This window comes from Microcaecilia unicolor, chromosome 3, assembly GCF_901765095.1.
Source record: "Microcaecilia unicolor chromosome 3, aMicUni1.1, whole genome shotgun sequence".
NCBI classification, from domain to species: domain Eukaryota; kingdom Metazoa; phylum Chordata; class Amphibia; order Gymnophiona; family Siphonopidae; genus Microcaecilia; species Microcaecilia unicolor.
Genome location: NC_044033.1, coordinates 1,300,305 through 1,328,056, shown reverse-complemented (window position 1 = coordinate 1,328,056; position 27,752 = coordinate 1,300,305). Strand labels below are relative to the sequence as shown.

At 43.7% G+C, this 27,752-nt stretch overlaps 1 protein-coding gene across 1 annotated transcript in view; it reads right to left on the bottom strand.

The window, feature by feature from the left end:
• The window catches only part of RRP36 (ribosomal RNA processing 36), a 42,053-nt gene extending 21,975 nt beyond the window's left edge, over positions 1 to 20,078 (bottom strand). The window contains exons 1-4 of the mRNA XM_030195688.1: positions 19,946 to 20,078; positions 18,396 to 18,722; positions 8,371 to 8,515; positions 5,556 to 5,622 (exon numbers count right to left, since the gene is read on the bottom strand). Of these exons, the coding sequence (XP_030051548.1) occupies positions 5,556 to 5,622; positions 8,371 to 8,515; positions 18,396 to 18,690 (507 nt within the window). The 5' untranslated portion in view covers positions 18,691 to 18,722; positions 19,946 to 20,078. The remainder of the gene's footprint in view (positions 1 to 5,555; positions 5,623 to 8,370; positions 8,516 to 18,395; positions 18,723 to 19,945) is intronic.
• Positions 20,079 to 27,752: the final 7,674 nt, after the last annotated feature.

The following is a 27,752-nucleotide window of genomic DNA, read 5'->3' as shown; positions in this document are numbered from 1 at the left end:
TGGCTTCATGCACATGAAAGAAACGAGGTGGGCATTTGATGCCAGACATAATAAAGGGCACCAGACCTGTTCCCCCTGACGATTCAGGGGGTGAAATGGCCAAAACCTCAAAAGCCTTAATAATTTATTTATTTGTTACATTTGTATCCCACATTTTCCCACCTATTTGCAGGCTCAATGTGGCTTACATAGTACCGTAGAGGCATTCGCCAGTCCGGTAAAGAAACCAATACAGGTGGTATTATGGTTGAGTAAGGAACATATGTTTCAGTTACAATGCAAATCAAGAAGAGGAAAGATTATTTAGTGTCTAGTACAAGCTTTGGTTAAGATTGTATTGCAGAGTGCAGGCATTTATGCTGGGTCGGCGGGGTATGCCTTTTTGAACAGGTAGGTCTTTAATGATTTCCTGAAGTTTAGGTGGTCGTAGGTTGTCTTCACAACTTTTGGCAATGCGTTCCATAATTGTGTGCTTGTATAGGAGAAGCTGGACGCATAGGTTGTTTTATATTTAATTTTTTTGCAGTTTGGATAGTGGAGGTTTAGGTATGTTCGAGATGATCTGGTTATGTTTCTGAGTGGCAGGTCTATAAGTTCTGTCATATATCTTGGGATTTGGCCATAGATAATTTTTTTTTGTTACATTTGTACCCCGCGCTTTTCTACTCATAGCAGGTTCAATGCGGCTTACACATTATATACAGGTACTTATTTGTACCTGGGGCAATGGAGGGTTAAGTGACTTGCCCAGAGTCACAAGGAGCTGCCTGTGCCTGCAGTGGAAATTGAACCCAGTTCCCCAGGACCAAAGTCCACCACACTAACCACTAGGCCACTCCTCCACTTTGTGGACCAGGGTGCAGATTTTGAAAGTAATACGTTCTTTGATTGGCAGCCAATGCAGTTTTTCACGGAGGGGATTGGCACTGTCGAATCATGATTTGCCAAATATTAGTCTGGCTGCTGTATTCTGAGCGGTCTGGAGTTTCTTTGTAAGTTGTTCTTTGCATCCAGTGTAAATTCCGTTGCAATAGTCTGCATGACTTAACACCACTGATTGTATTAGGTTACGAAATATTTCCCTCGGGAAGAAAGGTTTTAAGCGTTTAAGTTTCCACATCGAGTGGAACATTTTCTTTGTTGTAGAGTTCATTTGGCTCTTGAGAGTGAGGTTGCGGTCAATTGTCACGCCGAGTATTTTCAGGCTGTTTGAAATAGGGAGGGTGTGTTCTGGGGTGATTAAGGTTGTTGGTTTGTATGTATTGTGTTGAGATGAGAGGATGAGGCAATGTGTTTTTTCAGTATTCAGTTTCAATTGAAAGGAGTTTGCCCATGAATCCATGGTATTCAAGTCGAATTTAATTTCGTTGTTGATTTCTGTTAGATCATGTCTGAAGGGAATGTAAATCTGCGTAGATGAATGGGTTGAGGCCTTGCTTTGATAATGCCTTGGCTAGTGGGATCATCATTATGTTGAAGAGTATTGGTGATAGTGGTGATCCTTGAGGTACTCTGCAGTCTGATTTCCAAGGTGGTGATATGTTTGATTTTGATTTTACTTGGTATGTTCTGGTGGTTAGGAAACCTTTGATCCAGTTGAGTATGTTTCCTCCGATACCGAAATAGTCTAGGAGTCTCAGTAGTATTTTGTGGTTTACCATGTCGAATGTGCTCGACATGTCAAATTGTAGGAGAAGTATAAATTTACCTATGGCTATTTCCTGCTTAAATTTGGCCAGGAGAGTGACTAGCCCAGATTCGGTGCTATGGAGGAGGTGGAAACCTGATTGTGATTCGTAGAGTATTGAGATCTTGTCCAAGTAGTCAGTAATCTGTTTGGTCACCATGCTCTCCATCAATTTAATTGCTAGTGGTATAGATGCAACTGGGCGGTAGTTGGTAATTTCGGTTGCTTTTTTCTTGGTATCTTTTGGGATTGGGTGAGTAGGATGTTGCTGTGTTCCTCAGGGAAAAGACCTTGTTGGAGCATGTAGTTAAGGTGGGATGTGAGGTCTGTTGTGAAGCGGTCAGGGGGCGGTTTTTAGTAGGTAGCTGGGGCAGGTATCCAGTTTGCAAGGGTGCTTGAGAACCTTTTGATTGCCTGGGCTACTGTTTCAACGGTGAGGAGCGTGAAGTTGACCAGGTTCGGTCGGATGGGTATTCTCCAGGGTTTGGGTCCAGATTATGATGAAGTTTTTGGTGTTGGTATTGTTCTGAGGTAGCGTTTTTCGTAGGTTGGTAATTTTATCATTGAAGTAATTAGCGAGTTTGTCAGCAGATGGGATGTCTGTGTTGGTTGCAGTGACCGCTGTAGTATCTAGTAGTTTGTTCACAATTTGGTATAATTTCTTCATATCCTTGTAGTCTGGCCCTATTTTAGTTTTGTAGTACGTCCTTTTGGTTTGTCTTATAGCGTATTTGTATTTTCTGTGTATCTGTTTCCATGCATTGAGTGTGTGTTCATCTTTTATTTTTATCCATGCTTGCTCGAGTTTCCTTGTTTGTGTTTTTATTTTTTTCAGATCATCATTAAACCATGGTATGGTGTTATGCCTGCGTGAGGTTCTTGTTCGTAAGGGTGCTATTTCGTCTAGTATGTTTCTGCATCTTTCATCCCATTCTGTGAGGTAGTGTGCAGAATCCGTTTGTGCAGTTCATCCGCCATTGTAGATCTGTAGCCAGAATATTTCCGGATCTATTTGGACTCTGGTGCTGTAAGTTGTAGGTTGTTGTGTATGGTAAAAGCCTTTCTTCCGCCATTTTAGTGATAGGTTTAGATTGTGGTGGTCGGACCATGGTGTTTCTGACCATTTAATATCTGTTATTTTAAGGTTCTGGTCTGATAGTAGTTGTATGAGATGAGGTCCAACGTGTGCCCTTTGACATGGGTTGGTTGCATTTGTGGCCATGTGAGGTCCCATGAATGGAGGAAATCCTTACATTCTTGTGTGTTAGTGGAGTTTGGGTCTTCTAGGTGAAGGTTGATGTCTCCTACTATTAGTATGTTGGAGTTGGTCGCCCATGTGTTTGAAATGAAGTCAGTGAAGGTAGTCTGGCACTTATTCCAGGACAGAGTTGAGATGGTTGTGGAAGGTTATTTTTTTGTTGTTACATTTGTACTCCGCGTTTTCCCACTCATGGCAGGCTCAATGCGGCTTACATGGGGCAATGGAGGGTTAAGTGGCTTGCCCAGAGTCACAAGAAGCTGCCTGTGCCTGAAGTTGGAATCGAACTCAGTTCCTCAGGACCAAAGTCCACCACCCTAACCACTAGGCCACTCCTCCATTGAAGTAATTAGCGAGTTTGTCAGCAGATAGGATGTCTGTGTTGGTTGCAGTGACCGCTGTAGAGGTTTTGTTATGGATTCTAAGTGAGGCAATTTCAAGTTGTGGTGTTATGGACTCGGCGATGGTTTTGATAGTGAACTGGGATTGGTAGATTAATGCTATGCCTCACTTCTCTTTTCCTTCTGGTCCAGTGAACCATTTATATCCTGGGGGGGCAAAGATCTAAGATCAAGGGGTCTTTATTGTCATGGAGCCAGGTTTCATTGATGAAGAGTAAGTCGAGGTTGTCTGACGTGACCCAGTCTTTTAGTAGAGTTGTTTTGTTTACTACAGATCTGGCGTTGATGTAGCCGATTTGAATTTTTTGGAATGGGTCAGTTATGTTTGGTGTTATGTGGATTTTTGTTATTGTGGGTTTGTTGTGGGGGTTCTTTCCCTTCTGTTGGGGTTTTCTGCGTATTGGTGGTCTTCCCTTTGGTATGATTGTTGGTGGTCTGATGAGGTAGTGTGTGTCTGGTCGGTCGCGCTGTTGCTCGAGTGATCTCCCTGGGAGCTCTTGTGTGTTGCCGTGCTTCCCTGCTATGGTTGGCCCGCAGGCATGGCTCCCTCACCTATGTAGGATCGGGTGCCCGGCTGTTCGCGGCTGCAGCGTGCGGGATTGGATGGACCCCACTGAGTTCACCTCTATTGCGCTGGGAGGCAAGCAGTGGAGACAGGGGTAGGCGCGCCGCGTGGTCCCTGTGCAGGCCCCTGTGGGAAGAAGTTCGATTGCCTCTCCCTGCACAGAGGGTGGCCTTGAGTCCGCTGGGTCCCAATCGTCTTCTGTCTTTCGCTTCTGGGCTCGAGCGGAAGCAAGGTCGGATCGGACTTGCAACGGACCCCGTGTGAGCCCTCGTGGGGTGAGGTTCACTTGCCTCTCCCTTCTCCGAGGGCTCGTCAGCGGATGCCGATTGCGTACGGGCCTCCTCACTTGATAATTGCTCACACTCGGGCACCGTTCTCAGCCACGGCCCGGTTTTATTCCAGTGTTATTCTTGTTTTTCTGGGCTCGGCGCTCCCTTAGGTATGTCCTAGTCTGACGCCATCTTGTCATGAGCACAGGGAGGGAAGGGAGGGAGGGAAGCTCTTCCCTGCGAAAAAGGCAGTCGTCGGATCATCCCCCTCCTCAGAGGGCAGGGTGACCTCATATGCCAAATGCAAAGATTCTGAGGGAGAGCCTGGAGACAAAACCAGGCCATCTGTGTCAGATAGCTCCTCGGGATCCAAAATCTACACCCGGGGACATTTTGGCAGGAAAGACTGAGAGGCTGCAGCAACTGAAGTTTGCTGAGGAAGAGACGGGGCTGCCTGAAGAGAAGCTCCTGACTTCTTCAAAAGAAAGGCATTGTGCATTAATAAAACAAAATCCAGGGAAAAAGGAACTGCAAGGGACTCCCCTGCTCCCTGTACATCGCTTCCCTCCATCGGAGCCTGTGCCACAGAAGCGCATTGCACCTCTTGTCTATCAACCGCCAACGCGTGCTGCACTAACTGCCCCGGAGAAATCGCTAAAACTATCCCCTGCGTTTCCGACTCACCGGACGCCTGAGGGGAACCCCCGTCACGCTGAACACTCGCTGCGGGCTGAAGGCGGCAAGACTCACACTCCCCCGATGCTGCTCTCCGGCCCCCACAACGTATGCTCCACATACGCCTGCCACAAAACTGACTCGGCAGAACGTCTAGTTCCTCCGTATGATTAAACAAAAACAAAGTCTCTTACCTTTTTTTTTTTTTTTTAGTCAGGAGAGAAAGGAAATACCCGATCAGGCCAACAGCCCCAGGCAACGGAGGAAAGGTAGGGGGAGACTGGGAGGGACCTGGCACCACCAGGTGTACACCACAAGCTGCAAACAGCCACTCAACCCGGTCTGTGCTAAAACTAGGCCCAAAGGACACCAGGAGCCAGATAAAAACCAGAGCTGCACAGGAATGTCCCTCTACCTGCTATAAAGAGGGAATACTGAGGTTCAGCTGGCTGCACAGGACCACATATAGCAAACCTCGGAGGTTCTCTCTATCTCCACCTGCTGGTAGAGGGACACAACCCACAAGTCTCTGGATTGATCTGTGGGACGCCATGGAAGAAGCACTGGAAGGTTTAAGTGACTTTCTCCAAGGCCACAAGGAGCAGAACTGGGATTTGAACTCTGGCCTTCTTGGTTCCCAGCCCACTGCTCTTTAACCTCTAGGCTACTCCTGCACTAGCTTTACCAAGGAAAGACCTACCTTCTTTCTTATGGGCACAACCTGTCGTAGGAAAGGCGTCGGCTTCTTAGCAGAGACTTCTACAGGCCTGAAAGCAAGACAGACAATCCTATCAGTCACATGGAAAGAGCCTGCCAGGTTTTCCCCACCTGTTTCAACTCACAATGATCACATTCTGTAGCAATAAATTCCAGACTTTAATTAAATATTTCCTATTTCTTTCAGATTTACAACTAGTTAGCTTTATGGAGCGCTCCATGGTCCTAGTGCTTCTCAGTAAATAACAGTCTCTGTTGACTTACTCCACCCCATTTAAACTATCATATCCTCCTCAACCATCTTGTTTTCAAGCTGAAGAGCCCTAGCATATTTAGGTCCATCAAGCCCAGTATCTGTTTCAACAGTGGCCAATCCAGGTCACAAGTACCTGGCAAGATCCCAAAACAGTACAATGCATTTTATGCTGTTATTCTAGAAATAAAATGAGCCAACACTCTGTCGAGTGTAAAAATCACAAATAAGATACACACACAAAAAATATGAATGCAAATGCACTCTACATCGAGGCTCAGTAGATACTATAAAGTGAAGTGGAGTCTCATATGTTGACACAAAAACAATTTTTCACTCAGTAGGTGAATGAGTGATTCGTGTGCATTGCTAATCATTGACTCGACCTCCACCACCCTCTTCTTATCACTGATTTGTGACTATTATCAATCCAACACTCTCAATATAATCAAATAAGCACAGCACTTAGCTTTGGCAGGATGGTGCACTCACACACCCCGTTTCGTATTAACTTTATCAAGGGGGAGTCACCAATTCTGATAACTGCCTCAAAAGCCGCTTTAGCCTTTCCTCATAGAGAAGTTGTCCCATCCCCTTTATCATTTTTGTCGCCGTTCTCTGTACCTTTTCTAATTCTACTGTATCTTTTTTGAGATGTGGTGACCAAAATTGCATACTGATATTCTCTAACAAAAGTATAAACATTATGTGTTGAGAATGGCTGATTTTTCATGCGCATAAGTAGTGTGAAAAAGTTACATCTGAACTTCTGTAACTTTAATTTTTCACATAGAAGGATGGGGTTTGGATGATTGAATTGCAAATTGTTTGCTGTCACAGATTTTGATAAAACCTAATTTTATTCCTCTCTTGGCGATTCCTTGGCTGTCCGATCTCGAACCCCGAGGGCTGTATCCTGGGCTTCCTGTGGTTATTAAAACTCCCACTTCAGACCTGGTACGGTTCTTCCCAGACTTTTTTTTTTTTTTTTTACACAGAGAACCATCAATATGCACCAGCTTTCTAGCTAGGTCGTGAAGACCCTGTTGGGCGCAACATGGGTTGAAATCGTTGGGTCACCTCTGGAAGGAGGGGGGACCTATTCATTTTTGGAATTACAGGAAGAATACAGCCTGACCCCCAGGGATGCTTCCATTACAGACAAGTCTGGGATTATATATGAGAAGGGCTAAGAATGCTTTAAGTCTGGCGGAGACTTCATTGGAGGCTGCCCTCAGGGGAGGCGGATGGCAAGGGATGTATTTCACAGCTATACCAGGCCCTGGCCCTATTGCATTATACAACTCCTAAGTCACAGTATACTAACCTTGGGGGGACTGATTTGGGTGCTACCTTTCCTGCTCAACAGCGAGAGAAGGGTCTAAAACGATTATTGAAAGTATTGTTGGCTGTACTTTGATAGAAAATGGCTACAAGATACTGTATACGTGGAACTATACGCCCATTGCGCTTGTATCAAGTATATAACAGGTTTGGGGCAATGTGGAGCACACCAGGGGACTTTTTTCAGGTTTGGTGGACTTGCTTCAAAAATAATATTCCAGACTTGCCGACTCACATCACGCAGGTTCAATGTGCTCCACGGATGGATTACTGTTTGTGAACTTTAAGCCGGTGGGAGTCAAACTGGAGACACACAAATTGGCTGCCCGACTGTTCATGGTTAGTAAAACTGCCGTAGCAGCCCATGGGAAATGTACAGCTGTCCCTTCTGAAGATCAAGCGTTAAGGAAACTGGACTACGTCTATCAGATGTCTCGGATCCGTCAAGAGAACATACTGCAATTTCACAAAGTGTGAAGACACCACGAGGGCACTGGCCTTTGAACCGTTATACTAGGGGCTATTATTAATAAGCCAATGAACAGTGTGCTTTGATGTTGTGTAAGAGAGGGTTGGGGGTAGGAAGGGATAGGGTTCTGTGAAGTTATGATTGCGCTTTTTCTAAGCTATATTTTAAGGAAAACCCTTATTTTTTGTTTTGGTGACTTTAGTTACCTTTTCCCAGAGATTATCACAACTGTTATTCTGGTTTTGTTATTATTTAAGACATGAGCATTAGTGATAGGACATATCTGAACTATTTTCAGGAACCTGCACTGTTATTTATTTGCTACGATAATTTTTCCCAAAATCCTAAGGGTCAGTATCTGTTATCCATGTGGGAGGGGTAATGAGTTTACGAGCCATGGGGTCAGGTGTGCTAAGTTACCCTGGACATACAGACCTGCATCTGTTTATCTCACAGATCCATTTGCAAACATCCCTTTCACCACCATAAGCATTACAGGTAAATGTGTTCAGTACTCGTGTCATTTTTGTAGCCAATACAAGTTTTTCATATGTTGAAAATGAGACAAAGCCTGTCAAGATGCTCTGGAAAAAAGGTTAACTTACAGCCAAAAAAAAACCCCAAAAGTATTTTGGCCAGAGGTGATGGCAAACAGCACAGCCCTTGGGCAGGAAAGAGAAGTCACAGACAGCGCAGGATCCCAGGGAGCACTTTTGAAATGTGCAGGATTACCTGTTCTTGTTTAGTCGTGGTTTCATCTTGTGGCCGTCCCTGGCTCTTTGCTCATTCTTTGTTTCATAAGCCACCTGGTTATACAGTTTTGTCCCCACCTTGTTTTGAAGCTGTAACAGTTCCTCAAAGGACATGCCGGAAAGTTCTGCGAACCAACCAAGACATTTATTTCTTTATTAAACATACATAAAATCAAATGCACATTTAACACTTTCAACAATTTCCACTTTAGGAGAACTCATCAAGAACAGGCCCAAAGTCATTCCTCTAAAAACGCCTTCAGAAACAAGGAGTCTTCAGATATTTTTAAATTGTTGCTTATTTGAACAAAGTTTCAAATGTCCCAGAAGACTGATCCACATAGTGACACCAACAACTGAAAAAAGCTTGAGTACTACTACTACTACTACTACTACTTAACATTTCTAGAGCACTACTAGGGTTACGCAAAGCTGTACAATTTAACAAAGAGAGACAGTCCCTGCTCAAAGAGCTTACAATCTAATAGACAAGTGAACGGTCGGTCTGATAGGGGCAGTCTGGATTCACTGAACGGTACAGCATTGAAGAGGTGGCTTAACAAAGACTTGAAGACGGGCAGGGAGGGGGCTTGGCGTAAGGGCTCAGGAAGGTTGTTCCAAGCATAGGGTGAGGCGAGGCAGAATGAGCGGAGCCTGGAGTTGGCGGTGGTGGAGAAGGGTACTGAGGAGGGATTTATCGTGTGAACATACTAGTACTAGGTCATTATCCAGCACAAACACACGAACTATCCTTCCAACTTACAGATGCTCAAGGTCACCTGTTTCCTGCCAATCCCCTTTATCTTCTACCCTGAAGCTACACTAACATCTTGACAATCCCTTTGTACATTCGCAATCTCTCTTGCTTGACATCCTGACATCCTTCTCACATTCTGCTTCCCTGTGATTCTGCACTTTGTCAATTTAAACCAGCTGTTCTCAACCCAGCCAGTCAGGCTTTCAGGATATCCACAATGAATATGTTGAGAGAAACCTGCATGTAGTACCTCTGAAGTATGCAAACTGTTCATGGACATTCATAGAGAAAAGCTGACACACACCGGAGCGAGTTCTCTGACTCATAAAAAACAAAGAATTCTTCCTTGACTGACTGCCGAGGATTTTGCATTACATTTTAGTAAAACGTCGATGGTCTTTAGCAAAGTTTTAATTCTGAAGTGCCTGGTTATTTTTCGTCTGTTGGGTCAGACTGGACAGATTCTGAACAGGGGTCAACAAATGAAAACTTCTCTTTAAAAGCTCTAAATCCACCCATGCCAATTCAAGAGGTTTGCTTTACACTGGGTTCTAAAAATGCTGCCCCAGTTATGTTCTTTGGGAAATTTATCATTAAAATTAAATTGATACCGAATAACCGTTACTGAAAAACAAACAAAAACAAACTTTAGACCTTGCTGATTTTATTTATTTGTTGCATTTGCACCCCACATTTTCCCACCTATTTGCAGGCTCAATGTGGCTACATAATACCGTGAGGCGTTACCACCTCCGGTGATGAAACAAATACAGAGTGATGTTATAGAGAATGAGATATTTGCGTTACAGACACATTAGAAAATCGAAGAGAAAAGTTATATAATGTTCATTGCAAGTTTTGGTTTCGTTGTGTTAGGAAATTATAGATAGATTTCGACATTGTTTATTTTGTCATAGATAAGGATATGCTGTGTTTCATCAATTGATGGATTCTGAGGAACAACCTTTTCAGTTTGGTTTGAAAAGAACCCATGGTGTTCAAACATTGTTAAGCACCGTTCAAATCCCGGACAGGCCCTTGTTTCCTGGGATACTGGGCTAGACGGACCATTGGGCTGACCCAGTATGGCAATTCTTATGTTCTTATGTCTCCGTCTCCACAAGTCCTGTCCGATCCCATCCACAGAAGCCTCAAACTATTATGATTGTATATTTAAATCATTTTATTCAAGTATAAAAAGCAATATTCAGTACAACTGTCGTTTTATAAATCACAACCAAAACAGAAAAATGATTTTAAAAAAACACTTCTAGCTCCCCTCCCAATTCACAAATAGCATCTCCACTATTATTTTATAGACCTCTATCATATCTCCCCTCAGCCGCCTTTTCTCCAAGCTGAAAAGCCCCAGCTGCTTTAGCCTTTCCTCATAGGGAAGTCGTCCCATCCCCTTTATCATTTTTGTAGCCCTTCTCTGCACCTTTTCTAATTCCACTATATCTTTTTTGAGATGCAGCAACCAGAATTGAACACAATATTCTAGGTGCGGTCGCACCATGGAGCGATACAAAGGCATTATAACATCCTCATTTTTGTTTTCCATTCCTTTCCTAATAATACCTAACATTCTATTCGCTTTCTTAGCTGCAGCAGCACACTGAGCAGAAGATTTCAACGTATCATCAATGACAACACCTAGATCCCTTTCTTGGTCTGTGACTCCTAACGTGGAACCTTGCATGACGTAGCTATAATTCGGGTTCCTCCTTCCCACATGCATCACTTTGCACTTGCTCACATTAAACGTCATCTGCCATTTAGACGCCCAGTCTCCCAGTCTCATAAGGTCCTCTTGTAATTTTTCACAATCCTTTTGCGATTTAACAACTTTTAATAACTTTGTGTTGTCAGCAAATTTAATTACCTCACTAGCTTCCATGACTGCACAGAATCATACCAACTTCTCACCACTGCCTGAAAGAATAGATGGTTCACAGTAGGTTCGAAGACTATGTTATGTAGCACAGAAGCATCTGTCCTCACAAGTGTTGCCCCTGTTCCATTACAGCACTGTGATGTCCCTGAAAATAGAACTGAGGCAGAACAAAAAGTGGTGAAGGTGGAACAAAAAGCAATGAAGGTGCCCAAAGTCACCCCATAGCACTAATATTGAAACTCATACCAGGAAACTGTTGCTACTAGGGGATTCCATCATCAGAGGCATTAACTTTGAAACAGTTCAAGGGGCCATGCAAAGTGAAATGCCTTCCAGGCTCCTCAGATACCAGAAGTACCAAGCAAATAATCTCTATAATCAGAGAAGGAGTCAAACACTGATGTTGTTATCAACCTAGGAACAAATGACTTGTCCAGTAATACCCCACTTGCCACGCGGAGAGCTTTTCAGGAGCTGGGAGAGGGGTTAAAACCTTTGATACAAACAATTGCTTTCTCTGAAGTACTACCTACCTTTGGAAAGGGAGAGAAAAGATTGCAAAGTACTGAGAATTTCAATAGCTGGCTCAAAGCCTGGTGTCACCAAGAAGGATTTAGGTACATAGGAGGATGGGGCAATACATGGAAAAAGAAAAGACTATACTGTACGATGGGCTGCATCTCACTGTGCCAGAAAAAAAGTCCTTGGGCAGAAATTTAGACAATATGCTTGTAGGTATTTAAACTAGATGGCGGGGGTGGCATATGAAGTCAGGTCACTTCAAGTGATCACCCCCAGCTAAAGACAAGATGTGACACTAGATAAGAAAGCAATGAAAACAATCTTAGTAAATCACTTCTTACCAACACAGCAGGAAGTGAAAACAAACCAAAAACTAAACAGAAGATAAAATGCCACTGAAATGTAGATGGAAAGCGATGACCACATATGCTCACAGTCTAAGCAATAAAGTTAATGATCTGCAAGCCCTGATGTTAGAGGCAGACTTAGACATTGTTGCAATCACAGAGACATGGTTCAATGATTCCCATGAATGGGATGCAAACATACCAGGCTATAATCTATTTAGGAAGGATACAGATGGTTGTAAAGGAGGAGGAGCAGCTCTGTATGTGAGAAATGATATCACAGTGACTGAAATGACAGGGGCCTGGGGAAAGGAAGAAGCAATATGGATCACCTGAAAAAGAGATGATGGAACTTCTGTCTACATGGGTGTTATCTACAGACCTCCGACACAATTGGAAGAACTCAACACAGAAAAAACACACTGCCTCATCCTCTCATCCCAACACAACACGTACAAACCCACAAACTTAAACACCCCAGACTACACCCTCCCTATCGCTGACAGCCTGAAAATTCTCGGGGTCATAATCGACCATATCCTGACACTCGAGAGCCAAGTGAACTCTACAACCAAGAAAATGTTCCACTCGATGTGGAAACGTAAACGCCTGAAACCATTTTTCCCCGAGAGAAACTTTCTGCAACCTGACACAATCAATGGTACTAAGCCACATAGACTATTGTAACGGAATTTATACAGGATACAAAGAGCAACTCTTAAAGAAACTTCAGACCGCTCAAAACACAGCAGCCAGACTTATATTTGGTAAAGCGCGATTCGAAAGCGCCAAACCCCTCCAGGAAAAGTTGCACTGGCTCCCAATCAGAGAGTGCATAGCTTTCAAAATCTGCACTCTGGTCCCTAAAAGTATCTATGGTGAAGCCCCAGGATACATGACTGACCTCATAGATCTCCCAACCAGAAATGCAGTCAGACCTACAAGAACTTACCTAAATCTCCATTACTCAAGTTGCAAAGGACTCAAATATAAATCACTTTATGCATCCAGCTTCTCCTACATAAGTACACAATTGTGGAACACACTATCAAAAGCTGTGAAAACAACGTATAACCACCTTAATTTCCAGAAAGCACAATTCCTGGAATAACATGTATAGAATGTTTGTACGTTGGGAAGATTGCCAGGTGCCCTTGGCCTGGATTGGCCGCTGTCGTGGACAGGATGTTGGGCTCGATGGACCCTTGGTCTTCTCCCAGTGTGGCATTACTTATGTACTTATGTAAGACCCACCTGTTCGAAAAGGCTTACCCTATTGACCTAACTTAAGGGCCTAAATCTCTGCAGCACAACTTAAACAAACCTTATAATGTATACTATACAGCTCTCCTTCTCTACTATTCCTAACTAGAACTATAAACCTTATAAGACTATAACATCAACCTGTATTTGTTTCTATACCGGAACTGGCAAATGCCTTCATGGTACTATGTAAGCCACATTGAGCCTGCAAATAGGTGAGAAAATGTGGGATACAAATGCAACAAATAAATAAAGATCTGGTCACAGATATCTATAAGTTGGGAAAGAAAAGAGAGGTGCTGTTGCTGGGAGATTTCAATCTGCCAGATGTGGATTGGAAAGTTCCATCTGTGGAATCGTAAAGAAGTAAGGAGGAGTTAGAACTAGGGCGTGTGATGTTAGAGACCTTTTAAATCCGCGCCATTTTAAGTGTCCGGTATGATGAATAGAAGGAAATCCAGCACTCACAGTAAGATGCTACATAAGGGGACAAAAAAGTGTGGTTATATTATGTCATTGATTTTGTTCTTTTTTCAGATCCCAGTTTTTGAGCACCACGGACCCTGAAGCAGGAGACGAAACCTTGGCCAAAGTCGGGCCGTGGTCAGTGGTTAGAGTCTCAGCAGACTACTGGGTGACTGGAAAGGTAAGTCTTTTTTCATACCTAATCTAACAGCTTCTTTGAAGAGTTAGTAGCAATAAAAGCAGGAGGTTTTCAGCCGGTGATGAAAGTGTTGGCCTCCCTAAGTTGATTATTATATTAACAACGGAGTGTCCCAATGTTTATTTGAGGCTTTTCCTCCTTAGACAACCCTAGTACATCGTCAACGGTAGATATCTTGTACTTTTTGATTGGCTTATTCTCAACTCACTAGCCAGGGTCTCCTGCCCACTCAACATTTCTTCTTTCTCCATGCTCACCATCCATCTTTCATCTCTGTGTACACATTTGTCTCCATGATCAGAATCTCCCTTTTCTGTGTCCCCTAGATCCATATACCCCCTCTATGTCCATATACCACCCGCATGCAGCATCTCACCCTCCCTTCCTTCCCTCTCCTCCAGCGCTGCCTCTGTCCCCTTTGGCTCCCTTCAGAGCCGTCTCTGTCCCCTCAGTTCCATCTCTCCCTCCAGCATTGCCCCTCTCAGCTCCAGCTCTCCCTCCAGGACTGTCCCCTTCCCCTGCGCAGGTCCTGTATTATTTTCGCTATGAAGAAGATCCCCCACAGGCCGGCTCCAGGGCCTTTCCTCCTCTGGCTCCCATCTCCTGAAGTAACTTCCTGTTTTGTGAAAACAGGCAGAAGAGTGAAGGCACCTAACAGGTCTGTGAGGGATCTTCTTCGCAGCTCAAAAAGGTAGAAAAAAAGACAAGACACAATGCGTCAAGGTGGGGAGGGAGGGAGGAAGCAGATGCCGGACCCACAGTAATCACGGTGGATTAAAAAACATTTTTTTAAATGTGGGAGTGAGGCTGTTTACTGCTCCTGCAGGAGAGTAAAACGTTTTGTTCCTGCATTTGTGGTAAAAATGTGGTAATTTTTTTTTTACTCTAGATTTACTGCGGATCCCTGTCCCTGCGTCATTCTCTACTGTATGGTCCATCCAGTTTGCCCAACAAGGCAGCCAAAGTTGAATCTGACACTCTGCACAAGCTCCATTAATCTTCCTGCCAATTTTGGGGAACAGAAGTCTGCTCCGCTCACACAATCATATGATCTCTAACATATTTATAAATGATCTGTAAATCGGAACAAGTGAAGTGATTAAATTTGCAGATGACACAACATTATTCAAAGTTGTTAAAACACTTGCAGATTGTGAAATATTGCAGGAAGACCTTAGGAAATTGGAAGACTAGGCGTCCAAATGGCAGATGAAATTTAATGTGGACAAATGAAAGAATAATCCTAATCACAGTTACCTGATGCTAGAGTCCACCTTGGGGTCAGCGCTCAAGAAAAAGATCTGGGTGTCGTTCTAGATAATATGCTGAAATCTTCTGCTCAGTGTGCGGCAGCAGCCAAAAAAGCAAACAGGATGCTAGGAATTATTAGGAATGGGATGAAAAATAAGACCAAGAATATTATAATGCCTCTATAGCTCCATGGTGTGACCCCACCTCGAGTACTGTGTTCAATTCTGGTCGCCATATCTCAAAAAAGATATAGCAAAATTAGAAATGGTTCAAAGAAGAGCGACCAAAATGATAAAGGGGATAGAACTCCTCCCGTATGAGGAAAGGCTAAAGAGGTTAGGGCTCTTCAGCTTGGTAGTCAACTTTGGAATGCTCTCCCAAGACCCATCTGAGCTATTAATAACTATTTACCTTTCAGGAAAATGTTAAAGTCCCATTTTTTCAAGCAAGTTTACCCTAATGGACCAGCTTATTGTATTGTTAATGTTAAAAAAATAAATAAGTGTTCAGATACTAATCAGTATATATTTTATCCTAGTTGTTTATTAACACAAAGCTATGTACTATAGACAGAGAATCTGATTTCTGACTCCCTGTCTCTCAGCTGATATAATACTAGAGTTTTATTTTCAGCAAGACAGTGCAGCAGCCCATCAAGCTCGAGAAACGGCGCAGCAACTGACGCAACAGCCCAGACTAAACCCGGTGGCTAAGTCTGGACAGCGAGATGATGATGGGAAATGCACTGTAGTATGAAACTGCTTTTCAGTCTATACGCGTTAGGTCTGTCGGAGTTCCTTTCTGACAATATCTCTATCAGATCTTAATAAACCATAAACTAACAAACCGTGAAATCTGCGACTGCACTGTGACAATGTAGGAAATGTGTGATCAACGCTGCAATAATATAGAGGCATACATGTCTTTGCACAAATTCTGTGACTGAAATCACTTTTACTTTGCAGGAGTAGCTCTGGGTATATCAATGCATACTAAATAATTATCAATCCAAGAAATAACAGGGAAGAATTTTAATATTTCTACCACAGAAAAGAATACAATAGAAAAACTGAGGACCAGGGAATGACCCACAGCATAAGTTTTGTGGGCAGAGTCCAAAAGGTTCCATCAATTGAAGAAACCAATAACTGAGAAGCGCTATTAGCGTCCACACTGAAATCCCCTAAGAGCCAAATAAAAAGCCAAAACATAGTAGATTAATAAGATGAAAAACTTAGGTTGAGTACATAATTGAAGAAAAAGGGTCTCAGGGACATGGAGTGGAGAGAGAGGAGGAGCTTACCAGCTAATAAATCCTCAGCATTAAGGGGAAGGGAAATGGGATTTGATATACTGCCTTTCTGAGGTTTTTGCAACTATATTCAAAGCGGTTTACATATATCCAGGTACTTATTTTGTACCAGGGGCAATGGAGGGTTAAGTGACTTGCCCAGAGTCACAAGGAGCTGCAGTGGGAATTGAACTCAGTTCCCCAGGATCAAAGTCCACTGCACTAACCACTAGGCTACTGCTCCACAACACTGCTCCTTAGTATGGACAAGTTGGTTGTGTCATCTGAAAATGTACAAATGTTAAACAAAGAGCAGATTGTGAGGAATTGCAAGAAGACCTGGTAAGATTGGGCAACCAAATATCTATAAACATCTTTAGCTCACATTTAGGAACAGCAGGTAAACGAATGTAAAAGGGAAGCATTTCTATCATCCATTGTTGTAAGCCACACTTCACAAACATAAGATTACAATAACACCGCGGTGACATTTTAAGCTGATGAACAGGGATAACATCCTCAACTTTAAAAATGTTTTCTTTAGGTCCCGCCATCACAAATAAGTACCTGTATATAATATGTAAGCCGCATTGAACCTGCTATGAGTGGGAAAGTGCGGGGTACAAATGTAACAAAAAATAAATAAAAAATAAGTAATGTCTATGATAAAAGGTTCTCACTTACATGAATAATAGAAGTTATGTTGTGAAGAATGTGGGAAGGGGGGAAACAGAGGTGGGAGGGTCATGAAGCTGTAAGTATGCCGATGTTAAAGGCTGTATGGATATGTATGTTAAAAAATTCTCAATAAAAGTATTGGAAATGTTTTCTTTACCAATGAATTAATTTGATTCCCCATCTTAGGCTAGGATCCAGAATCACAATGAAGAAAGGGATAATCATTCAGATTTATCCGTAAGTGATCTAAAGTTGTTCAATTGCCACATAACATAAATTTAATTTCAGTTTAATACCATTTGCCCAATATGCCAGACTGGATAGGCAAATGCTAACTAATGAATCTAATTGTTCCATATCCCTAGACACAAAAGTAATAACGTTAACTCATCTGCACACATGAATAGTTGAGTGGAAAATGGGAACTGAATTTTTCCCAGACTGCTCATAATTGGGAATGTTGCAACTATTTGGGATTCTGCCAGGTACTTGTGACCCGGATTGGCCACAGGTGGAAGCAGGATACTGGGCTAGATGGACCCACTATGGCTATTCTTATGTTCTTAAGAACTGGAGCCGGGGAAAACAAAATTGACTTATTATTGAATTTTACTCTGTAAGTTCTAAATTTCAAAAACCTTTTAAACCAAGAATAAACTGATCCAGATAATCAACTTTGATTCAACCACGATACCAGAATCTCATGATCTAACAGCAGCCTATGTAAAAGAGAAAAGTCCATCTAGATCTCATACCACCAGTTCTGATCTGAAACTAGTCCAAAAACATCTGGCAAAGCATTCTCAATGATCTGTCATCCTGAGGCTCCCCCCCCCTCCCAATCAACAGGGGCAAATGTTACTTCACCACCCTGGGCAAGTCACTGAACCCTTTGTACCCCAGCTATGAAAAGAAAAAAAGTACAACTTATATTGTGAGTCCACTAGGGACAGAAAAAGTACCTGTATATAATATGTAAATCACTTTGGTTGTATTACAGAAAGGAAGTATATCAAGAATCAAACAACCAAATTACAAAAATGGAGAGATCAATGCCAGGGGCAAATGAAAACACATGGTTTGAGGAGTGGAAGCAGAGCCTCCCATCGGGGCAAAAATCCCCTCATCACTGAGGGGAGAGGGGCCTGATACACAAGGAAAAGAGGGAAAGCAAAGTCCCACACATGGGGGAGCTACACACTTATCATAGAGAGATGGAGATCATGAGATCTTCCCAGAGAAGGGAGCAAAGCCAACAAGGAGCATGCAAAAGAGAGAATGCTGGTTATTAGGATAGGGTTTCAAAGGTAAAGGTGCTTTGGATAGATGTGGTACCTTTTCTTAGCTCCTGTTCTGGTTCTCTTGAAATAACAGTGTGGCTGCTCTGACTCTGGTCTTGCTCATCCTCACTGGAAGTGCCCTCCAAGCTGCTCTCAGGACTGCTCGCCTGCACCTCCTCCTCTGTGGATAACAGTTGCTTCTGAATTCTGCTAGCTACACGCATTGTCTTTTTACAAGTTCTGGATCCTTTTGCCCCATGCAGAGGTGGCCTTATACCGATTCTGCTGGGAATCTGATCCTGCTCAGCACTGCGTGCCAAAGTATTTGGCTGGGATGAGGAGCGGTACATTGTGACCCTGGAGCCAAAGATCTCTACAGGACCTGGAAAAGAAAGAGATGGATTAGTGCTTTGGTTAAATCTTAAACCCAAACAACACCAAGCATGACACCGGTAAACACATGCATACTAAGTACTAATACTTATTTCTACAGTGCTACCAGACGTATGCAGCACATGTAGGAGAGTCCCTGCTCAACAGAACTTACAATTTAATCAGGACAGATTCCAGGCATAAGTGGGAATGGAGTCTGCTGGCAGTGGAGAAGAAGGGACACATAAGAGAGATTTAGCCAATGGGAGGAGTGTAGGGAGAGATGAGTGTGGACTGAGGAGCTGCAGAGCCAATGCCTCACCCTTAACTGTCTTGGCCGTCTGAATTATTTAGACTGTAAGCTCTTTTGAGCAGGGACTGTCTCTTTGTATCAGGTGTTCAGCGCTGCATATGTCTGGTAGTGCTATACAAATATAATAATAATGTTGAAATGGATCGGGAGCCAATGAAGTGAATTAGGAGAGGGCTAATGTGAGTGTAGTAAGGATACGTCTTATCTACCGTGTGAACCGATACTCTCATATCACCCCTCTCTCAAGTCGCTTCACTGGCTCCGATCCGCTACCGTATACAGTTCAAGCTTCTCCTTTTAATCTTCAAGTGCACTCAATCTGCAGCCCCCCATTACCTCTCTACCCTCCTCTCCCCCTATGTTCCCACCCATAACCTCTGCTCTCAGGACAAATCACTCCTATCTGTACCCTTCTCCACCACCGCCCTTTCTCTCGCATCACCTTATGCCTGGAACCGACTTCCCGAGCCCATACGCCATGCGCCCTCCCTGCCCATTTTCAAGTCCTTACTCAAAGCCCATCTCTTCTCCCTTGCTTTTGGCGCATAACCACCTTCCCCACTCATGATACCTACACTGACTACATAGTTTGTCACCTTTAGATTGTAATCTCTCTCGAGCAGGGACTGTCCTTCCCCATGTTTAAACTTGTACAGCGCTGCGTAACCCTAGCAGCGCTATAGAAATGCTAAGTAGTAGTAGTAGTACTTTTTCACAATGAAGGCTTATAATTATGGATGTCTTCCTGCCACTAAGTTTTTTGTATCAAGTGAATTGGATTTTCACCAACAGTAGTAGTACTTCCCTTACGCATCCCAGAGAAAGAGATCCATTAATATGTGTAACTACATCATGGAGGCCAAAAGGTTAAAAAAAAACCCGGACACAGCTGGATCCTCCCAGATTCCATATTTACAAACCTTTAAAAGTTAATTTTTCTCTTTGCCCAGTCGTTTATCCTCCAAAACAAATGTTTTTAGAAGGCAGCAGCTGAGGATTATTCTCCCGAGATCCACCGACCTATTTCCTTACTATTCGTGTCCTCCATAACAGTTCCATCCTCCCTGCGACGGTTTACATGACGTCACAGGGGGCGACGGTTTACATGACGTCACAGGGGGGCGTAACTTAGCGGATCGGGCGTTCTGGAGCTTAACGTAAGGTTTAATGCCGGAAGGAGCGATTCTTTGTTTTCACGCCGCTACTGCTTACAGTATGCTGCGATCACCAGCCATAACCCAGCGCTGTACAAATCTTTTAGAAGGTTAAACAAAGCGGTACAATCAACTGGAATGGAAATGAGCCTATCTAGTCCACTATAAACAAGGAAGCCAATTTGGTTAATCTCTGTTTCTACTACCCCTAAGCAGCCGTCATCCAGTACACTCAAAACAAAAAAAGCAAACCTATGAGCTGCTGAAAGGAGGTTTAATAGACAGGAGTGGAAGTGAGCCTATCTAGTCCACTGTATGCAAGGAAGCCAATTTGGTTAATCTCTGTTTCCACTCCCCCTCGCAGCCGTCATTTCTATACACACAAAACAAAGCAAGCAAACCTATGAGCTACTGCAAGGAGGTTTAATAGACATGAGTGGAAGTGAGCCTATCTAGTCCACTATAAGCAAGGAAGCCAATTTGGTTAATCTCTGTTTCCACTCCCCCTCGCAGCCGTCATTTCTATACACACAAAACAAAGCAAGCAAACCTATGAGCTGCTGCAAGGAGGTTTAATAGACAGGAGTGGAAGTGAGCCTATCTAGTCCACTGTATGCAAGGAAGCCAATTTGGTTAATCTCTGTTTCCACTCCCCCTCGCAGCCGTCATTGCCATTCACTCAAAACAAAGCAAGCAAACCTATGAGCTGCTGCAAGGAGGTTTAATAGACAGGAGTGGAAGTGAGCCTATCTAGTCCACTGTAAGCAAGGAAGCCAATATGGTTAATCTCTGTTTCCACTCCCCCCCCCCCCACGCAGCCGTCATTTCTATACACTCAAACAAAGGAAGCAAACCTATGAACTGCTGCAAGGAGGTTTAATAGACAGGAGTGGAAGTGAGCTTATCTACTCCACTGTAAGCAAGGAAGCCAATTTGGCTAATCTCTGTTTCCACTACCCCATGCAGCCGTCATCTAGTACACTCAAAACAAAGCAAGCAAACCTATGAGCTGCTGAAAGGAGGTTTAATAGACAGGAGTGGAAGTGAGCCTAATCTCTGTTTCCACTCCCCCGTGTAGCCGTCATATCTAGTACACTCAAAACAAAGCAAGCAAACCTAGGAGCTGCTGCAAGGAGGTTTAATAGACAGGAGTGGAAGTGAGCCTATCTAGTCCACTGTATGCAAGGAAGCAAATTAGGACCGTCTAAGGTTTCCCTTCCCAGCGCAGCTGTCATTCCCGTTCACTCAAATCAAAGCAAGCAAACCTATTAGCTACTGCAAGGAGGTTTAAAAGACAGGAGTGGAAGTGAGCCTATCTACTCCACTCAGGAACCCAATTTGGTTAATCTCTGTTTCCACTACCCCCCCCCCCCCATGCAGCCGTCATCCAGTACACTCAAAAGAAAGCATGCCAAACTATGAGCTGCTGCTAGGAGGTTTAATAGACAGGAGTGGAAGTGAGCCTATCTACTCCACTGTAAGCAAGGAAGCCACTTTGGTTAATCTCTGTTTCCACTCCCCCCCCCCCCCATGCAGCCATCATCCAGTACACTCAACAGAAAGCATGCCAAACTATGAGCTGCTGCTAGGAGGTTTAATAGACAGGAGTGGAAGTGAGCCTATCTACTCCACTGTAAGCAAGGAAGCCAATTTGGTTAATCTCTGTTTCCACTCCCCCTCGCAGCCGTCTTTGCCATTTACTCAAAACAAAACAAGCAAACCTATGAGCTGCTGCAAGGAGGTTTAATAGACAGGAGTGGAAGTGAGCCTATCTAGTCCACTGTAAGCAAGGAAGCCAATTTGGCTAATCTCTATTTCCACTACCCCATGCAGCCGTCATCTAGTACACTCAAAACAAAGAAAGCAAACCTATGAGCTGCTGAAAGGAGGTTTAATAGACAGGAGTGGAAGTGAGCCTAATCTCTGTTTCCACTCCCCCGTGTAGCCGTCATATCTAGTACACTCAAAACAAAGCAAGCAAACCTATGAACTGCTGCAAAGAGGTTTAATAGACAGGAGTGGAAGTGAGTTTATCTAGTCCACTGTAAGCAAGGAAGCCAATTTGGTTAATCTCTGTTTCCACTCCCCCCCCCCCCCATGCAGCCGTCATCCAGTACACTCAAAAGAAAGCATGCCAAACTATGAGCTGCAGCTAGGAGGTTTAATAGACAGGAGTGGAAGTGAGCCTATCTACTCCACTGTAAGCAAGGAAGCCAATTTGGTTAATCTCTGTTTCCACTCCCCGCCACCCCCATGCAGCCGTCATCCAGTACACTCAAAAGAAAGCATGCCAAACTATGAGCTGCTGCTAGGAGGTTTAATAGACAGGAGTGGAAGTGAGCCTATCTACTCCACTGTAAGCAAGGAAGCCAATTTGGTTAATCTCTGTTTCCACTCCCCCTCGCAGCCGTCTTTGCCATTTACTCAAAACAAAGCAAGCAAACCTATGAGCTGCTGCTAGGAGGTTTAATAGACAGAAGTGGAAGTGAGCCTAATCTCTGTTTCCACTCTCCCGTGTAGACGTCATATCTAGTACACCCAAAACAAAGCAAGCAAACCTAGGAGCTGCTGCAAGGAGGTTTAATAGACAGGAGTACCTCCTAGCAGCAGCTCATAGGTTTGCTTGCTTTGTTTTGAGTGTACTGGATGACGGCTGCATGGGGGATTGGAAACAGAGATTAACCAAATTGGCTTCCTTGCTTACAGTGGAGTAGATAGACTCACTTCCACTCCTGTCTATTAAACCTCCTAGCAGCAGCTCATAGGTTGGCATGCTTTGTACTGGATGACGGCTGCATGGGGGGGGGGGGGGGGGGGGGGGAGTGGAAACAGAAATTAACCAAATTGACTTCCTTGCTTACAGTGGACTAGATAGACTCACTTCCACTCCTGTCTATTAAACCTCCTTGCAGCAGCTCCTAGGTTTGCTTGCTTTGTTTTGAGTGTACTAGATGACGGCTGCTTAGGGGTACTAGAAACAGAGATTAACCAACTTGGCTTCCTATACTGCTGCCTAGTGGTGTAGCACTTCTTTCATTGGGTTACTCCTAACTCAGAAGTGCTACACCACTAGGCAGCAGTATACCTGAGTGCCAAAGATAGTGGAAAGATCTGAGGGTACTCAAAAGAAATACACCCACATATATAAAAGATATCATTATAGTGAAGGGCAATATAGTGTAATTCGGGATTGGATTATATCAGTATGAGTTTCTACCAGGTAGCAGTGATCCTGGTTCCAGCAGTGGATTATATACTATCTATCTACCAGAGAATATTGGATAGTTATTTTCCCACCTTTCCTTCAGCATTAGGTCACTATACTATGACATTTATTTATTTATTTATTTATCTATTTATTTATATATTTCCACCATTTGTACCTCACATTTTCCAAACTAGTAGTTTGTTCAATATGGCTAACAGATAGCTTATGTTAAGACTCAGTATATGATTACATACATGGGTTGGTTGGTGTTGTCCTTGAATAGTTTTGAGGTATTCAGGTATTGTGATGTCTTGGCTGCCTTTGAGAGCTCAACGGGATACGATTGTTTGAAGAAATGTGCTTTGAGGTGTTTGCGGAATGTGAGGTAATGATTCAAGCGTTTGATTTCTTTCAGTAATGTGTTCCATAGTTTGGTGCAAAACATATGAGTAGCTGGTTTCATATGTTAACATATAGTAAATGACGGCAGATAAAGACCTGAATGGTCCATCCAGCCTGCCCAATTTTACTCCTAGACATCTAGGAAAGTGTATGGCAAGGTAGTTTATTGCGTTCATGATTGCATTGCATAGTGGAAGTTCTAGTAGGTTTGTCATGTAATTCAGTGTGAGGCTGAAGATTGTCCTGTAGGTCAGAGAACATATTTTGAAGGATATACATGATTTTTATTTATTACATTTGTACCCCGCGCTTTCCCACACATGGCAGATTTAATTGGTAGACAGTGGAGGTCGTGTAGTAGTGGTCTTGAGTTCTTGAATTGATGTTTTCTGAATATTAGCCTGGCTACTGTGTTTTGAGTAACGTGAAGCCTCTTTGGTGCTTGTTGCCTGCAGCCTGCGTATATTCCGTTGCAGTAGTCTGCATGGGCAAGGACCGTGGATTGGACTAGCGTATGGAAAGTTTTTGTTGGGAAGTTAGTTTTTGATCCATGTTAGTTTCCACATTGTGTGGAACATATTCTTTGTGGTATCAGAGGCTTTTTACTTGCCAACTATCTTAAGCAAGATTCAAGGTGAGTTACATCAATGAGAATAAGAGACTCATGCAATCAATCAGAAATTACACGACTATAACATACAAAAATATATAATAAACCTCCCCAATAAAAAAAAAAACATAAATGAGTACAAAATAATTGAGAAAAGACCTCCACCAGTTGTTCCTGTCACTGAAAAGCCCAACTCCAGGCTCCGCCCTTTCTGCTTCACCTCACCCCATGCCTGAAATAAACTCCCTGAGCCCATAAGCCAGGCCCCCTCCCTGCCCATCTTCAAATCCTTACTCAAAGCCCACCTCTTCAATGTCGCCTTCGGCAACTAACCACCATACTTCTATTCAGGAAATCTAGACTGCTCCAACTCGACATTTCGCCCATTAGATTGTAAGCTCTTTTGAGCAGGGACTGTCCTTTTTTGTTAAACTGTACAGCGCTGCGTAATCCTAGTAGCGCTCTAGAAATGTTAAGCAGTAGTAGTAATAAGTTAAATATTCTTTGTTGTTACTTTTTCACTGTAGACAGGTAAGTCTCTCCGTGTCTGGGTGGTCTGCAGCACCGAAGGGAAAACAGATACAGCTTGGGGGGGGGGGGGGGGCTTGAATTTTCCAGACCTCAGAACTTATAATGTCACAGCATTACTGCAGTGGATTAATGAGATGATTACTAGAGTCCATTTTTTCCCCTTGAAACTGGTGAATTTGGGTGTTATCCTTATCCTATATAATAATTCTCACCACCAACGTTCTAATGTGTGACTACCTGTGTCCGTGGCTCCTGGAGTTGCTGAGCTAGGCTCCGTAGCCAGGCTGACGTCACTCACAGCTGATTCCCAGGCAGGGGGAGGAGTAAGGAAACATGCGGTGTTCCCTACTCCTCCCCCTGCCTGGGAATCAGCTGTGAGTGCGCCAAGCGGCGCATCAAAAAAATGACAAGCACAGCACCACAGACAGCCATCAGACAACCCCCCCCCCCCAGCACATCAACCCCTTCGCCACGCGCAGCTGCCACTGGTAACACTGTCCGGCCGCTGCTGCTTCTCCTGTTGAGCAGCAGCGGCTGCTACAAAAAGAAAAAAAAGCCATAAATGTTTTTAAACATCACGCACGGCACCGCAGACAGCCATCAGGCATTGGCTGTCGGCTCTGCAGCCACTCCTCCTCTCGCCTCCATGTCACTGCCCCTGGAGTAAGACCCCAGAGGAGCACAACAAAGTGAGAGGCAAGAGGAGGACCGGCTGCAGAGCCGACAGCCAATGCCTGATGGCTGTCTGCGGTCCGTGCTTGATGTTTAAAAACATTATTGCTTTTTTTCTTTTTGTAGCGGTTGCTGCTGCTCAACAGGAGAAGCAGCAGCAGCTAGACAGCGTTACCAATGGCAGCTACGGGTGGCGAGGGGGTTTGATGCATGGGGGGGGGGAGGGGAGGGTCGCTGGACATGGGTGGCTGCAGGGGGGAGGTGAGGAGGGGATCCTGAGACCAGAGAGGTGGGGGTGGGGTGGGGGGCCCTGCAAAAGGGGGGTGGGGCACCTGCGAGAGGGGGGGACACTCACTCACTCTCTCTCACATACACTCTCTCTGACACACTCTCTTGTCTATCGCACTCTATCTCTCTGTCACACACACAGTCTCACACACTCTGTCTCTCTCATATTCTCTCTCTGACACACACACTCCATCTCTCACACACACTCTCAAACTTACACACTCCGAGGAAAACCTTGCTAGCGCCCATTTCATTTCTGTCAGAAACGGGCCTTTTTTACTAGTATCCCTATAAATCTGGTACACCAAGATCCTGGGAAAGTTTAAATGTAAGCTTCAGTTCCTGCAGCCTTTTCAACTAAATTGGAAATGGTGTAGGAAAAGACAGGAGAAGACAGACAGCGGGAGATTCTATATATGATGCCTGAAAGATCAGCACAGAAATCGCTGCCAACTGTATTTCTATACGTGACAGCTAGATATAGGCGCAGTATATAGAATATGCTCAGTTGATATCTCTGTGCCTCCATTTACACCAATGAAAATGTGGCGTAAATCCTAGCACGCAGATTTACACACACTCAGCCATATTCAATAACTACGTGCATAAATTTTGGACCGCCCATGAAACACCCATTTCCCTACCTCTATCCATGTTCCTTTTTGCCTGCACGATAGAAATTAGGCGCACTGCATCACAGACTGCGCTTAGCCAGCTGTAAGCATAAATTCTAATTATTGCAAATTAGGGCTCATTATTGCATGTTAAGAGCTGTTATCAAAGCTGATGAGCTTGTTAAGCCAATTAAGTTAGGCGCATTGTTACAAAATAAGCTTCGATTTCGGCATGGATCTCTATGTATGTTATGTAGAAGCCGGGGATCAGGCCTCACTATTTCTCAATTTGGTGGGGAATCCTGATTTTATTCTGGGTATAGGGAATTCTATTTTCCAACTCTGGGAGGGAAAGGGTGTTACACTTTTTTTTTTCAGATTCTTAAGGTTGGGGATGGAGGCTTCCCTTCGTTTGTACAATTTCAACAGCACTGGGACATCCCTCACACCTATATGTGGGTGTATTTTCAGGCTAGACATTATAATGACAGTATATCTCATAGATTTGAGGATGAACATAAGAGTAGCCATAGTGGGTCAGACCAGTGGTCCATCTAGCCCACTATCCTGTTTTCCAAACAGTGGCCAAGCTAGTCACAAAGTACCTGGCAAAAACCGAATTAGCAACAACATTCCATGCTATTAATCCTGAGTTTTAGCCTCTGCGTCAAATTTTTCTTTGTGTTCTCTTTTAGCCTTTTCTATTAATGCTTTGCATCTGACTTGTTTTCTTCATTTGGGTCCTTTTTCCATTGTTTGAAGGACAATCTTTTGTCTGTAATGTCCTTTTTTACTTCACATTTTAACCATGCAGGCTGTTTTCTCTTCTTTCCGCATTTGCAAATATGTGGAATGCATCGGGACTGGCCTTCCAAACTGGTATTTTTGAATAACATGTACTCCTGATTTAGTGTCCTAACCTTTGCAGCCAATCCTTTTAGTTTATTTGTAACCATTTTCCTCATTTTATTATAGTCGTCCTTTCAAGAATGAAATGCAGCTACAGTAGATTTCTTTTGCAGGTTCATCCCAGATAGTAGCTCAAACTTGTTCATGTTATGATCACTGTTTCCCAGGGGACCCAACACTACCACCTCTCAAACTATGCCCTGTATGCCACCAACGATCAGATCCAAAATGGCTCCCTCTCTGATTGGTTCCTGGACCAGCTGCTCCAAGAAGCAGTCATTTATTACATCCAGAAATTGTATCTCCCTGGCACTCCTTGATGCAAACATTTATCCAGTC